Source organism: Callorhinchus milii, unplaced genomic scaffold (genome assembly GCF_018977255.1).
Source record: "Callorhinchus milii isolate IMCB2004 unplaced genomic scaffold, IMCB_Cmil_1.0 Scaffold5, whole genome shotgun sequence".
NCBI lineage: Eukaryota > Metazoa > Chordata > Chondrichthyes > Chimaeriformes > Callorhinchidae > Callorhinchus > Callorhinchus milii.
Window position 1 is genome coordinate 24,666,647 of NW_024704746.1, and position 13,795 is coordinate 24,680,441.

A 13,795-nucleotide genomic window follows, 5' to 3' on the forward strand; every position below is an offset into this window, starting at 1 on the left:
ATGTAGATGTTTGGTCTTGACAGAATAGTTAGCTGTGATGCCTTGTGGTTGACTAGCTTGCTGATGCTCAGGTGTTCGAGCTCACATATGCTGATCACTTGGGGAGGTACTGGAGGCTGACTAATCCCCCTACCAACCCGCCTGTTCCCTCCGCTCAGCCGGCTCTGGCCTGATCCACGTCCCGCGACCCATCCGCCCCACCATTTGTGAGAGAGCCTTCAGCCACTCTGCCCCCAACCTCTGGAATTCTATCCCCCAGTCACTCCGCCTCGCCCCCTCCTTAGTCTCCTTCAAGACCTGCCTCAAGACCCTCCTCTTCGACCATGCAATCGGCCACCCCCCTTCCCCTCCCCTCCCTCCCCCTCCCAAACCCAGCTTGGGTCTGAAATGCAGTACTCTGTCCAGTGCCTTGGGACGTCCTCCCGATGTGCAAGGCGCTATACAAATGTAATCTTGTTGTTGTCGTAATCTGCTTGTTTTGTTTTTATCAAAGTTTGACTGTTGTTTCAGTGGTCTTCATGGGGAGTGAGAAGTTTCCAGATGAGGATGGATTTGATGCCTTCCTGAAAAAGCATGGTGGCAGTGACAATGCATCAACTGACTGTGAAACCACAGTGTTTCAGTTTGATATTCAGAGAAAGTATTTCAAGGAAGCCCTCGATAGGTAAGCATGTATTCTGCTGTTTGTGGTGTTAAATTTGCCATTTGGAATCAAGCCTATTAGCTTCTGGTTTGGGAAATGTGTTTACCAAAGATTTCACCAGAATTTAAGGGGCAAGGAAATTGGGCTTAAATCGCCTTTCCCTTATGATGTACTCCTGTTTGAATGAGGAGATGGACAAATGGAAGTCAGTGAGTAGAGGAAGGAAAAGGTGTACAGTATGTTTCTAGATGGGTAGTGATTTGCTCTTGTATGGGTGAGATTCTTAGGGGTATGCAGCGAGTAATCCAACATAATGTATATATTGACTTTTGTAATGATCTAAAACCACTTTTCTGTGGGTTGCTGGACAGAAATGCTTGGAGCAGGTGGACAAACCTGAAAGTCCAGGAGAACTTGGGAAACACAACGGATTCAATACTTCATCAGCGAACCAAATAATTTAGTCCTTTAATCCCTTTAATCATTTTGAAACAAATGCCTATATATGGACTTTTTTATATATATCTCTATATATATATGTATAGTTGATTAGAAACTAAGAGATGAAGCGTGCTCATGATAACAGAGAGAACTTCATGTTAATGCTAGCAATTTCTGACCTTTCTCAACCTGGCTTATTAGAATAAAAAAAATGTATAGACTTGTATCTTGTATGTAGTGTGTGCAGGTGTAATGAGAAGGGAGAGAATTAGCTGAAGAAATGGAAGATACACCAGTTTAATATCTGCATTTTGACAGCATACTGAATATTTTCCAAAAGGAACCAAAACTAACGTTATTTCTTCAGATGGGCTCAGTTTTTCATTGGCCCCTTAATGATCCGAGATACCATTGACCGAGAAGTAGAAGCTGTGGACAGTGGTAAGTTGTTCATTTCACTCTACGTTTTCTTATTTGTGCTTTTACATTGATCTCTAGATGTAATGTTTCTCTATCAATTGTTATTCACTCCAGTTGAACTATATCACAAGAGATAGGGGTGTGGGAATTTTATACATGTGTAATACAGTTACTAACTTCAGAGTAAAAATCTTTGAAACGTCTTCCTCGTGTGAAAGTGCTATATCAAATGCATATTGTCGGCCTTCCCAACTCCTCCCTTCACAGGCTGCAGATAATCCAGAACTCTGCAGCCCATGTCCTCTTCCGCACCAAACTCCGTGACCCCATCTCCCCCATTCTCACCCGATTCCATTGGCTCCCTATCCTTCAGAGACTCCAGTTCAAAATCCTGCTCCTCACCTACAAAACCCTCAATGGTCTCTCCCCACCCTACCTCTGTGACCTCCTAATCCCCTACCAACCCGCCCGCTCCCTCCGCTCAGCTGGCTCCAGCCTGCTCCATGTCCCCCGCCCCACCATTGGCGGGAGAGCCTTCAGCCACTTTGCCCCCAATCTCTGGAACTCCATCCCCCAATCACTCCACCTCCTTAGCCTCCTTCAAGTCCCGCCTCAAAACCTTCCTCTTCGACCATGCAATTGGTCACCCCCTTTCCCCTCCCTTCTCCCCTCTGACCCCAGCTCGGGTCTGAAATGCTGTACACTGTCCAGCGCCTTGGGACGTCCTCCCGATGTGAAAGGCGCTATACAAATGTAATCTTGTTGTTATTGTTGTATAAGTAGACATTTGTAGGTAATGAACGTAGTATCCTTAAATCCTATTTCACATTTTCTCTGGGTAGAGTTTCAGCTTGCAATTCCATCTGACTCCAGCAGGAAAGAGGTGTTATTTGGAAGCCTCGCCAAACCTGGTCATCCTATGAGCAAATTCTTTTGGGGTAAGATATCTGTTTCCTTATTAGCTCCTGTCCTAGGATTATACATCACTTGCTTTTACATTTTGAAGATTCACACGTTTTTGAAATCTCAACAGGAAATTCACAGACACTGAAACATAATCCCAAACAACAAGGCATTGACGTCCATGCCAGACTTCAAGAGTTCTGGAAGCGTCATTATTCTGCTCATTACATCACTCTGGCTGTCCAATCAAAAGGTTCCTTTTAATAAATGATGCTCCATGTTTCCTCTTTTAGTTTAAATAGGTTCTTTTTGTTATCTATTTAATGTTTAGTTGACAAGGTTTGCATAATTATTTATAACTATGAAAAATTCTGTTTTTTGTTTGGAAGTTCTTTTTGTTGGTGTAAATTTTCATTTGACCAAAGTTCAATAGTATTAATTTTGTTTGTCTTGTGATAATATTGCAGAAAGTCTGAATGCTTTGGAAGCCTGGGTGAAAGAAATATTTTCAAGCATACCAAACAAGTATGTTTTTTTACGCATTATGTAAAATATTTCTATAAAATATAACTACATTTTGGTTTTCTATTATTGAAAAATGTTTTTGTGTGTATATACTGCAGGATTGGTGGCAATTATTGTGATTTTGTCATTGTTTTCCCACCAAACTGCTATCGTCAATCTCACCGACCCATTGTGAATCTTAAATCATTTAATTAGTTAAATATGAATTAATGCTTAGGAGAATTATTTTAAATGTTACCTCGTTGAAATGCTCAGTTTGTTGCTAATTGCTTGAAATATAAGCTTTAAATGCCAACTGCGAGGCGATGCTGTAATTCCTCGAATCTAAAGTCGAGGGAATGCGCTCAGCTGCCACTGCGTCTGCTATTCCCTTCCCATCTCCTCCTTCCACCCCGGCCCTTACCCATCCCTCCCTCCACACCTTTGAACCTGTCTCCCGCTCCTTTCTCATCACCACCATAACCCGTATGAAACCGACCACCAACTCCCTGGACCCTATCCCTCTCCTTACCTCCCAGCTCCAACTCCTTGCCCCTCTACTCATTGACATCGTAAACCTCTCCCTGTCCTCTGGTACTGTTCCCACCCCATTAAAAAAACACTGTCATCACTCCTTAAAAATCCCCTCCTTGGACCCTTCTCTACTCCCTCACTACCGTCCCATCTCAAACTTCCCTTTCCTCTCCAAGGTCCTGGAACGAGTTGTTGCTTCTCAGCTTCGCTCCTTCCTCTCCCGCCACTCCCTTCACGAACCCCTCCAATCAGGTTTCCGTGCCTCCCACAGGACAGAAACAGCCCTGGTCAAAGTGACAAATGACATTCTGTCCATCTGCGACCAGGGCTCCCTCTGCCTCCTCGTCCACCTTGACCTCTCTGCTGCTTTCGACACCATCGACCACTCTATCCTCATCCAACACCTCTCCTCTCACCTCAACCTCCACTGTCCTTGACTGGTTTAGCTCTTACTTCTCACACCGCCTGGACTTCATCTCCGCAAACGGCTTCTCCTCTCCTCTAGCCCCCGGACTGTCTCGTGCGGCATTCCTCAGGTCTCTGTCCTTAGTCCCCTCCTCTTCAATATCTATATGTTCCTCATCCGCAGTCATCGGGTCAATTTCCACATGTATGCGGATGACACCCAACTCTATCTCTCTGCCTCCACCCTTGACTCCAGGACCCGCTGCTGTGCTGACAGAATGTCTGTCGGACATCAAGTCCTGGATGAGAGCCAACTCTATTCAGTTGAACATTAACAAGACCGAGGATCCTGATTGGCTCCCGCAGCGCCTCCTCACCTCAGGCGCTGACAGCATCAGCATCCGTGGTTGCACACTCCACCACGCTAAGCCAGTCCAGAACCTTGGGGTCTTGTTTGACCCTCAACTATCCTTTCTACCCCACATCTGCGCCATGACGCGCTCTGCCTTCCCCCACCTCCGCAACATCGCCCGTCTCCACCACTGTCTCTCACTGAAGGCTGCCGAAACCCTCATACATGCTTTCATTACATCGAGGCTCGACTATGCAAACTCACTGCTTGTTGGCCTCCCCAACTCCTCCCTCCACAGGCTGCAGATCATCCAGAATTCTGCAGCCCGTGTTCTCTCCCGCACCAGGCTCCGTGACCCTATCACCCCCACCCTCGCCCGACTCCACTGGCTTTCCATCATCGAGGATACAGTTCAAGATCCTGGTCCTCATCTTCAAAGCCCTCCATGGTCTTACTCCCCCCCCCCCCCCCCCCCACCTCTGCGATCTCCTAATCCCCTACCATTCTGCTCACTCCTTCTGCTCAGCGGGCACCGGCCTGCTTCACGTCCCCCGTCTCACTCGCCCCACTATTGGCGGGCGGGCATCCTGCCACTCTGCCCCCACCCTCTGGAACTCCATCCGGCAGTCACTCTGCCTCGCCCCCTCCCTTGCCACCTTCAAGACCCATCTCAAGATCCTCTTCGACCGTGCTTTCGAGCTCCCTGCTTCCCTCCCCGACCTCCAGCTCGGGTCCGTAACTCTGTCTATCCAGCGCCTTGGGATGTCCTCGCGACATGAAAGGCACTTTACAAATGTAATTTTGTTGTTGTTGTAAATGGGCATAAAATAAATATTTTCCTCGTACTGTCCCTTGTTTGTTGTGAAGTGACCTGCCCAGGCCGGACTTCAGTCATTTCATGGATCCCTTTGAAACAGATGAATTTCACAAACTTTATCGAGGTGAGTTCATTTACAAAGCAATATCACCTTCGCTCAGCCCTCTTATTCAATGTTATGTCCACATTGAATATGGAAATCCCTGAGCAGTTGCGTATATTAAATAATTAGGGCTTATAGAGATGTATATAACATATAACTGCTGATTTAGATGTCAGAATTTATAAATACAGGTCTTATGCTTATTACTGTAACCCGATGCTCCCTGTAGCTTTATGTATTGTGAGGCTGAGTTAACTGGAGAAATCAATCTGTTTATCTTCAAAACACATTGCAATAAATCTTAAAGATGCACAATTATTAACATCTGTGCACCATTTCCATCAATTTAAAATGAAAATAATTTTGGTATTTCAAACTAAAGGGAAAAGACAGTTGAATTATGAACTCTCTCAAGCATTCACATTAACAATGAAGATTTAGTATATCAAAGCTACTGTGATTCAAATTGACTAACATTAACCTGTGCATTGTAATCCGCATATTCTCTTTGTTTTGCAGTTGTTCCTGTGACTAAAGTTCATTCTCTGAACATAACGTGGGCGCTCCCACCCCAGAAACAGCATTACAGGTATAATATTCCTCATTGTGAAATCCTGTTTGAGAAACATTTCAAATTAGACTTCCAGTGCCTACTGGGGAAAATACTTAAGAATGTTATAAAGGGTGCTATTAATATTTATCTTTACTCAGGTGCTATAGGGAGCAGGCAAGGTAGATTTAGAAGCAATAGGATGAATCTTGTGGAATTGTATTTTGAATAGGTAATTAAACTAGAGGATGAGCAATACAGAAGATGTAGTCTACTTGGATTTTCAGAATATGTTTGATAAGATTTCACAAATTAAACGTTTAAAGGCAAGTTAAACTCAAGTAGAACATGCACCATGACGAGGGAGGAATTTAGTGAAAGGGTGATTTACATAGATTTACATTGAATGTAGAGCATGGAAAAAGACCAATTCGCCCAACTAGTCCGTTCTAGTGCTTATTCCCCACATGTTTCTCCGTCTACTGTTACTCTCTCTCATACCCTTCTAGACCTACTGCTACTGTTTCCCATATCCTTCTAGATGGGAGAAATCTAAAATAAAAGCTGTGACTAATTAATCCTGTTTTAATAACTCCCTTTAATTACCTTGTTAGGGTCAAGCCACTCCAGTATATATCCTGGCTGATAGGACATGAAGGAAAAGGGAGTATCCTGTCACTTCTTCGGAAGATGTAAGTACTGAGAGTTATTAAATATGTTTTCACCCTGAATTGTCTTATTTATTCACAAAACGTATAGAGCACTAATTCTAACTTATTTAGAAGAAAGCAGGTCACTTCACAACAAACAAGGGACAGTACGAGAAAAATATTTAGTTTATGCCCATTTACAACAACAAAATTACATTTGTAAAGTGCCTTTCATGTTGGGAGGACATCGCAAGCTGTTGATCTCTCTCTGCTAGGAAGCAAACCTCGATTTATACAATTGCTTTCGATAGAGTGAATTGTCCTAAATAACTAATAAACTTTTGAAGAAACACTGTCATGGCGATTTAAAAACCCTGAACTTTAACTTGTTTTCTTAATGTACGTTCCTCCTTCCCACAAACAACATATTATTGTTGTAGCATAGATTGTGCAAATTCTTCCTCAAATCCCAATCTGATAGCCTCAGAGCGAAACACTAAACCACACAAACATCAAGTTTTCCCTAAGGCTGCCTAGGTGAGGAGCAAATGGGCATTTGTAACACAGCTCTGTGCAAGGCATCTGTATTATGATTCACCTGTTTGCTTGAGGTTTCAGAATTGTATTATTTATGGTCTGAGAAAGAACACGTGTACGTATGTAAACCTATTATGTGACTACAATCTGGTATAGTCTTAACAATTATTTTTGTCTTGAAGTATATTAAGATAATATAAAATTACATTTGTTTAGCGTTTCATGTTGGGAGGATGTCCCAAGGCGCTGATAAACTGCGGATGTTGCACAAAACTGGTGCATAAATGATTGTGTTGAACTCATTCTTGTTATACGGTGTAAATTTGACCTAGAAATTGTTTTAAAAATGGATATTATGTAACTGTATTACACTTACCCACATCAATAAAACATAATGGCTCCGAACTATCCTAAGATCCAATACTGAACCTTAGGAATGATTAGTTTTTCCTTCAGTTTTTTAATTATAATGTAAAATGTATTGATATTTTGCAGCCTTGAAATACTGTCTTGGTTTCATTGTTGCAATACTTTTGCCACGTGTGTGTGTTCTGCAGACGTATAAATAAAGGAATTATTTCTTCTAGGTGTTTGGCTCTTGCATTATTTGCAGGAAATGATGAGACTGGATTTGAACAAAATTCAACCTATTCAGTGTTCAACATTTCTATTACATTGACTGATGAAGGCTATGAGCAATTCTATGAGGTAAAGACAGTTGGGAATTGTTTTCTCCAACCTACATATTAGTTTCAATTTTGAATTTGATTGATTTTGAATTTAGTTTGTAGTTAGAAAGAATACTGAACTTATATTTTTATAGCATTGGAATGCCTCAAAGTATTTGGCAGTAATTACTTTCACTTCCAAACTCATTTTCTTCAGGGATATCCTGCAATGTCAATTCAGAACATATTTACTAATGTTTGCCTTTGTCCTTGTTCAGGTTGCGCATATTGTGTTTCAGTACATGAAAATGCTGCAATTACTCGGTCCTCAGCAAAGGTACATTGTTACATTTCAATTTTTGACTGAAAACTATGTTCAGAAAACCTTGTATAGACCATGAGATAGCTGCACAAAACATTCTCTATGGATGAGAAGTAATTAGCAAGTGCAGAAAGTCTGGTAGACTTAGCTTCCATTGCTTAAAGCAACTACCTGACTGCCATGTCAGCGGGTCAGCACTGTGTGCAGGAAGCAAGTCTGATGTCACTTCCTGCTGTCTGTCCACTATGTGTAGGAAACGTGTCATTGCGTGAAGGAAGTATGTGTGCAGCACATGGGAAGCGACCCAACAACCAAAAGCCAGATTTTTTTTGCTTAGAATGTAGCTGCTGTGATACTGGAACTGGGCAACGGCTTTATTTGTGCTACATCTTGTTTTGTTGAGAGACCTAGAAATCTCACTTTGTTTTTAATAAAGAATGAATGAACACAGTCCATCATTTGTTTTTCTAGAATTTATGAAGAGATTCAGAAAATTGAAGACAATGATTTCCATTACCAGGAACAGGTGTGTTTTAGGCAACTACTCCCTGCATATTCGTGAATGAATTGATCAGCCAAGCATTTCAGCAGAACTATGTTCCTGACCTTTCTGCGTTCTCTTTAGACTGATCCTATTGACTACGTGGAAGATATTTGTGAAAATATGCAGCTTTACAAAAAGGAGGATTTTCTCACTGGTAACCAGTTATTATTCGAATACAAGCCAGAGGTAATTCAGCTCCTTAACTATCAGGAAGATTCATCCTTTCCTGTAATCAGAATCTCACAATGTAATTTGCATATGTTAGACTCAAAACTGAAATTGTAACACTCTTATTGAAACTGTCAAATTACATCTGTAAAGCGCCTTTCACGTCGGAAGGACATCTCAAGGTGCTGACCAGACAGAGTTACGGACCTGAGCTAAGGGTCGGGGTCAGGGAGGGTGGAGGGCAGGGGTGGGGAAGCAGGAAGATCAAAAGCATGGTCGAAGAGGCAGGTCTTGAGATGGGTCTAGCAGGTGGCGAGGGAGGGGGCGAGACGGAGGTACTGTGGGATGGAGTTCCAGAGAGTGGGGGCAGAGTGGCTGAAGATAGGCCAGCCAATAGTGGAGCCAACAAGGCGGGGGACGTGAAGCAGGCTGGAGCTCGCTGAGTGGAAGGAGTGGGCAGGTTTGTCGAGGGTTAGGAGGTCGCAGAGGTAGGGGAGCGCAAGACCATGGAGGGCTTTGAAGATGAGGACCAGGATCTTGAACTGTATCCTCTGTGTGATGGGAAGCCAGTAGAGTTGCGCGAGGATGGGAGTGATAGGGTCACGGAGCTTGGTGCGGGAGAGAACACGGGCTGCAGAGTTAGTTCTGGATGATCTGCAGCCTGTGGAGGGAGGAGTTGGGGAGGCTGACAAGTATTGAGTTTGCGTAGACAAGCCTCGATGTAATGAAAGCATGTATGAGGGTTTCGGCAGCCTGTGGTGTGAGACAGTGGTGGAGCCGGGCGATGTTGCAGAGGTGGAGGAAGGCAGAGTGGGCCATGGTGCAGATGTAGGGGTAGAAAGGATAGTTGAAGGTCAAACAAGACCCCAAGGTTCCGGATTGGCTTAGCGTGGTGGAGTGTGCATCCATGGATGGTAATACTGTCAGAGCCTGAGGTGAGGAGGCGCTGACGGGAGCCAATCAGGAGAGCCTCGGTCTTGTTGATGTTCAACTGAAGAGAGTTAGCTCTCATCCAGGACCATGTCCTTTAAATGTATTGGAAGCACTTGATCCTAGTACGAGTTGTAGTGTTTTTAGTTAAACCAGAAACTAAAATAGAGCAAATGTAGATAGTGCATTTAATCCATTGAATTTTACACTAATATAATAATCCTTGCATTTGATACAGGGCTTTTCACGTCTTCTAGGCGTCTCAAAGCGCTTCACAGAATATACTGTAAAGTGAATTGACCGTATATTTGTGGGCGAAATGCGGCAGCCAATTACGCACAGCAGTGAGTGTCCCACAAACAGTCATGGATTGAAAATGACCAATTTATTATTGTATTGTTTTGAAGGGATTGTTATTAGGCTCTGTGTGGAGTAAGGAAACTTGCCCAAGGTTTCGCCCTGCCTTGGGCAAGTTTCGTTACTCCACACGCCTAATAATTTAGCTGTTTTCAGTAGTACAGAGACTGCGCTTGTGAAAGTCACAAACGACATCCTCTCTATCTGTGACCAGGGCTCCCTCTGCCTCCTTGTCCTCCTGGACCTCTCCGCCACGTTCGACACAGTCGATCACGCCATCCTCCTCCACCGCCTTTCCTCCGTCATCCACCTCAGTGGGACCGCACTCACCTGGTTCGAGTCCTACCTCACAAACCGCCAGCAGTACATCTGCACAAACGGCTTCTCCTCCCGCTCTCACCCGGTTACGTGTGGGGTACCCCAAGGATCCATCCTTGGCCCCCTCCTTTTTCTGATCTACACGCTCCCTCTTGGGGATGTCATCCGCAGACATGGGGTACACTTTCACATGTATGCAGATGACACCCAACTCTATTTTTCCACCTCTCTTTGTGGCCCCCAGTCCCCTGATGTTCTGTCAGCTGCCTGTCAGATCTCAGGGGCTGGATGAGCGCAAACTCCCTTCAGCTGAACGTTGACAAGACAGAAGCCATACTCTTTGGCTCTCGTCAGCGTCTAAAATCTCATGGCTCTCACCTCCTCCACCTACCCGACCTCCTCCTAAAACTCTCCGAACCCGTACTCAATCTAGGCGTCAGGTTCAACCCACAATTATCCGTCCTCCCCCACATCCGGTCCCTCACCAGCACTGCTTTCTTCCACCTCCGACGCATCGCCTGTCTCCGCCAATACCTCTCCCCAAAAGCCGCTGAAACTCTGGTCCATGCAGTTGTCACATCTTGGCTGGACTACTCTAATGCCCTCCTCTCCGGTCTCCCATCCACTACCATCCATAAAACCCAAATCATTCAAAACTCTGCTGCCCGCATTCTCACCCGCACGAAACTCCGCTCCCCGATTACCCCAGTCCTGGCCAGACTGCACTGGCTGCCTATCCCAGAGAGGATCGATTTCAAGATCCTCAGCCTTGTATTCAAGTCCCTGAACTCCTCTGCACCCCCCGACCTCTCTGACCTCTCTCCTCAAACCTCTCTCCGTTGCCTTCGTTCCTCCGGGTCTGGCCTCCTCCTCGTCCCCCGGGTCCTCCGCTCCACCCTCGGCAGCCGTGCCTTCAGCCACTATGCCACGAGGCTCTGGAACTGCCTTCCTCACTCCCTTCGTCTCGCTCCCTCCCTTCCCATTTTCAGGTCTCTGCTGAAGACCTTTCTTTTCGACCGCGACCTTTGGTCACCTTCCCCCCCCCCCCCCCCCCTCCCCCTGGCTCGGTCCCGGGATCCGTTACTGTAAAGCGCTCTGAGACGCCGTCTGGCGTGGAGGGCACTATATAAATCCAAGTTGTTGTTGTTGTACTGCCACATACCACACTAGGTGTACCTAATGCTTTTTTTGTAGACAACCCAAGTGAAAGGACAATGCCTTGGGATGTTCTCCCCATGTGAAAGTTGCAATCTAAATTTGTTGTTGTCGCCTAGCCCTTGAACAGTGTTAGTGATTGATTTCCCTTTAACAATATCAAATAAGAATGACTAACCAGAACTAATAAATAATGTAAACATTCAGTTTCAGAAATCTACATTGTTTTTCAGTGAACTTCAGTCTTAGAAAATCATTTACACTTTCTTTGCAGAATAATTGTATATTTTGATGGTATTCTGAGAGTCCTTTTTTAATTCTATCAACTCTTCTATACTTTGTTCACAGGTGATTGCAACGGCCCTTTCATATCTCAAACCACAGAGAGCTAATCTCATTCTTCTTTCTCCCAATAATGAAGGCCAATGTAATCTGAAAGAACAGTGGTTTGGTACTCAGTACAGTGTTGAAGGTAAGGTGTTTGACCAGTAAAAGAACACTTTGGAGACTGCAGATTAGTTGTCTAACAATAAGATGGTTGGTTAAATTATCTGTAATATATAAATCTTCCTGGTGAGATTTCACTATGTACTGCTGAAGCCGGGTACTTTTAAAAATTTACTAAGTAACAATATGGTGAAAAGGAACAAAGCAATTCAGTTGAACCATTGAGTTCCAAATATATTACTAGAAGATAATGAATCTTCATTTGTTTCATCCTGAAATAGTTTGGTTCAGAAATAGGTACAGAAGTATCTCCTTGCTGTTTTGGTTTGCTGTTTGCCATGATTTCACTGAAATGTTAAATATTCCTGTTGGAGTGCTGAATTTCCTGATCTTTTTGTAAAGACTGATTGATTACTCGGTTAGTGCAACAAGACTATTATTAACATGACCATGTTTGCAATTAACGAACGCCTTTGCAGTCATTTGATGAGGTAGTTATAAGCTTGGATAAAATGTAACTTAGCTTTACACTAGGAAACCGAATATGTTGATGGCGGCCCCTCTCTCTCACACACACTCTCACTCTCTTTCTCTCACACACACACACTCTGGCCTGGACTACACACACTCTCCCTCTCTCCCCCCCCTCCCCCCCCTCAGTCTCTCACACACACTCTCTATGCACGGCGCAAAGGCACTTTGAAGTTTGTTGATGTCAGCGACCTCCTTGCCAACTCCAGAGGTGCTAACGAGCAATCGCAGTTTAATTTGCTTCATTACATGGGACTTGTTTTATGGATCCAAATCACTACTTTATAATGGAGTTGGACCCCAGAATGTGGCATGCTTGTCTATTTCATTGGAAAAATAGATTAAAATGCTTCATTGGTTATGAACGCGGGTGACCTGTGGATTGTTTGTGGATTTTATAGAATAATTCAAGTAGTTCTAATAAGAAACCAGATCTTTCTAAAGTTTTCTATTGCTGTTCCCAGATGTTGTCAAAAGGTGGGCTGAGATATGGAAAGGTGACTTTACATTGAACGCTGAGCTTCATCTGCCAGTGGAGAATAAGTTTATAGGCAAGTTGTGGATTACGGTTTTCTATATTTGAGTTTGCAGTTAAATTATGATAATCTTATTTTTTTTAAAGTTTTAACTAGAAACTGAATTTAGGATTTTTTTGATGATAACTATGAGGTGTTTTTCTTCTCAGCAACTGATTTTGCATTGAAAAATTCTGATTGCACTGATACGGAGTATCCAGTGAAGGTTCTGGGTAAAGAGTACGGCTGTGTGTGGTACAAAAAAGATAATAAATTTAAAATTCCAAAAGGTAAGTTGGATTTACTAAATTAATACAAGAGATTTCTGGTATGAGCACTTCAATGTTGGTTATAGAGTGGGTGGGTGGGAGTAGAAGAGAGAATTCCAGCCTCATAGAAACATAGATTTGCAAAGGCTGCAAACTCCGGCCTCTCTGACTCCCACGTAGGATGCCTGGTTTAGGTTACAATTCAATGCTGTAGAGCGCCTTTACCGTGTCTGTTTGTTAGGTTTCCTCTGGGCCACAAGGGGGCAACAGGCACCGCTTGTAATACAATTTTAGTAAAACATTTTTAACTTCATCTTCAGTTTTAAATCTGTGGGTGTATTTTTATTTAAACCATCTGATTATTAGTTAGGGAAATTAATATTACAGAAAAAGGTAAATACTAACTTGTGTCATTTTTTTGCCCTTATAGGTTACATCCGATTCCATTTGATATCTCCTCTCATCCAGGAATCTCCAGAAAAGTAAGAGTTGATATAAATCAGCAGAGAAATAAGAATGTAATGCAACCAAACTGCTAATGGTGCTGAAGACTTGCAAATTAATGAAGTGAAGCATGCAGGACTTTGTGGCTTTGGGGTTATTAAGTATGAACTAAACACATTTATTGAAGAAAAGATTGAGCTGCGATATGATCCAAATCTTTTAAATTACTGAGGGAAATAGGGTAATGCAAGAATAAGCAGACCATTTT

At 43.4% G+C, this 13,795-nt stretch overlaps 1 protein-coding gene across 2 annotated transcripts in view; it reads left to right on the top strand.

Annotated features, from left to right (window-relative positions):
- LOC103182811 (nardilysin) overlaps positions 1 to 13,795 on the top strand; it is a 31,032-nt gene that overhangs the window by 3,784 nt on the left and 13,453 nt on the right. For both annotated transcript variants that reach the window (XM_007899956.2, XM_042335140.1), the window contains exons 5-20: positions 511 to 664; positions 1,452 to 1,525; positions 2,347 to 2,442; positions 2,538 to 2,660; positions 2,875 to 2,932; positions 5,070 to 5,143; positions 5,642 to 5,711; positions 6,287 to 6,364; positions 7,447 to 7,567; positions 7,806 to 7,864; positions 8,321 to 8,375; positions 8,475 to 8,579; positions 11,670 to 11,793; positions 12,764 to 12,850; positions 12,985 to 13,104; positions 13,514 to 13,565. In XM_007899956.2, coding sequence (XP_007898147.1) covers positions 511 to 664; positions 1,452 to 1,525; positions 2,347 to 2,442; positions 2,538 to 2,660; positions 2,875 to 2,932; positions 5,070 to 5,143; positions 5,642 to 5,711; positions 6,287 to 6,364; positions 7,447 to 7,567; positions 7,806 to 7,864; positions 8,321 to 8,375; positions 8,475 to 8,579; positions 11,670 to 11,793; positions 12,764 to 12,850; positions 12,985 to 13,104; positions 13,514 to 13,565 — 1,450 coding nt within the window. The remainder of the gene's footprint in view (positions 1 to 510; positions 665 to 1,451; positions 1,526 to 2,346; positions 2,443 to 2,537; positions 2,661 to 2,874; positions 2,933 to 5,069; positions 5,144 to 5,641; positions 5,712 to 6,286; positions 6,365 to 7,446; positions 7,568 to 7,805; positions 7,865 to 8,320; positions 8,376 to 8,474; positions 8,580 to 11,669; positions 11,794 to 12,763; positions 12,851 to 12,984; positions 13,105 to 13,513; positions 13,566 to 13,795) is intronic.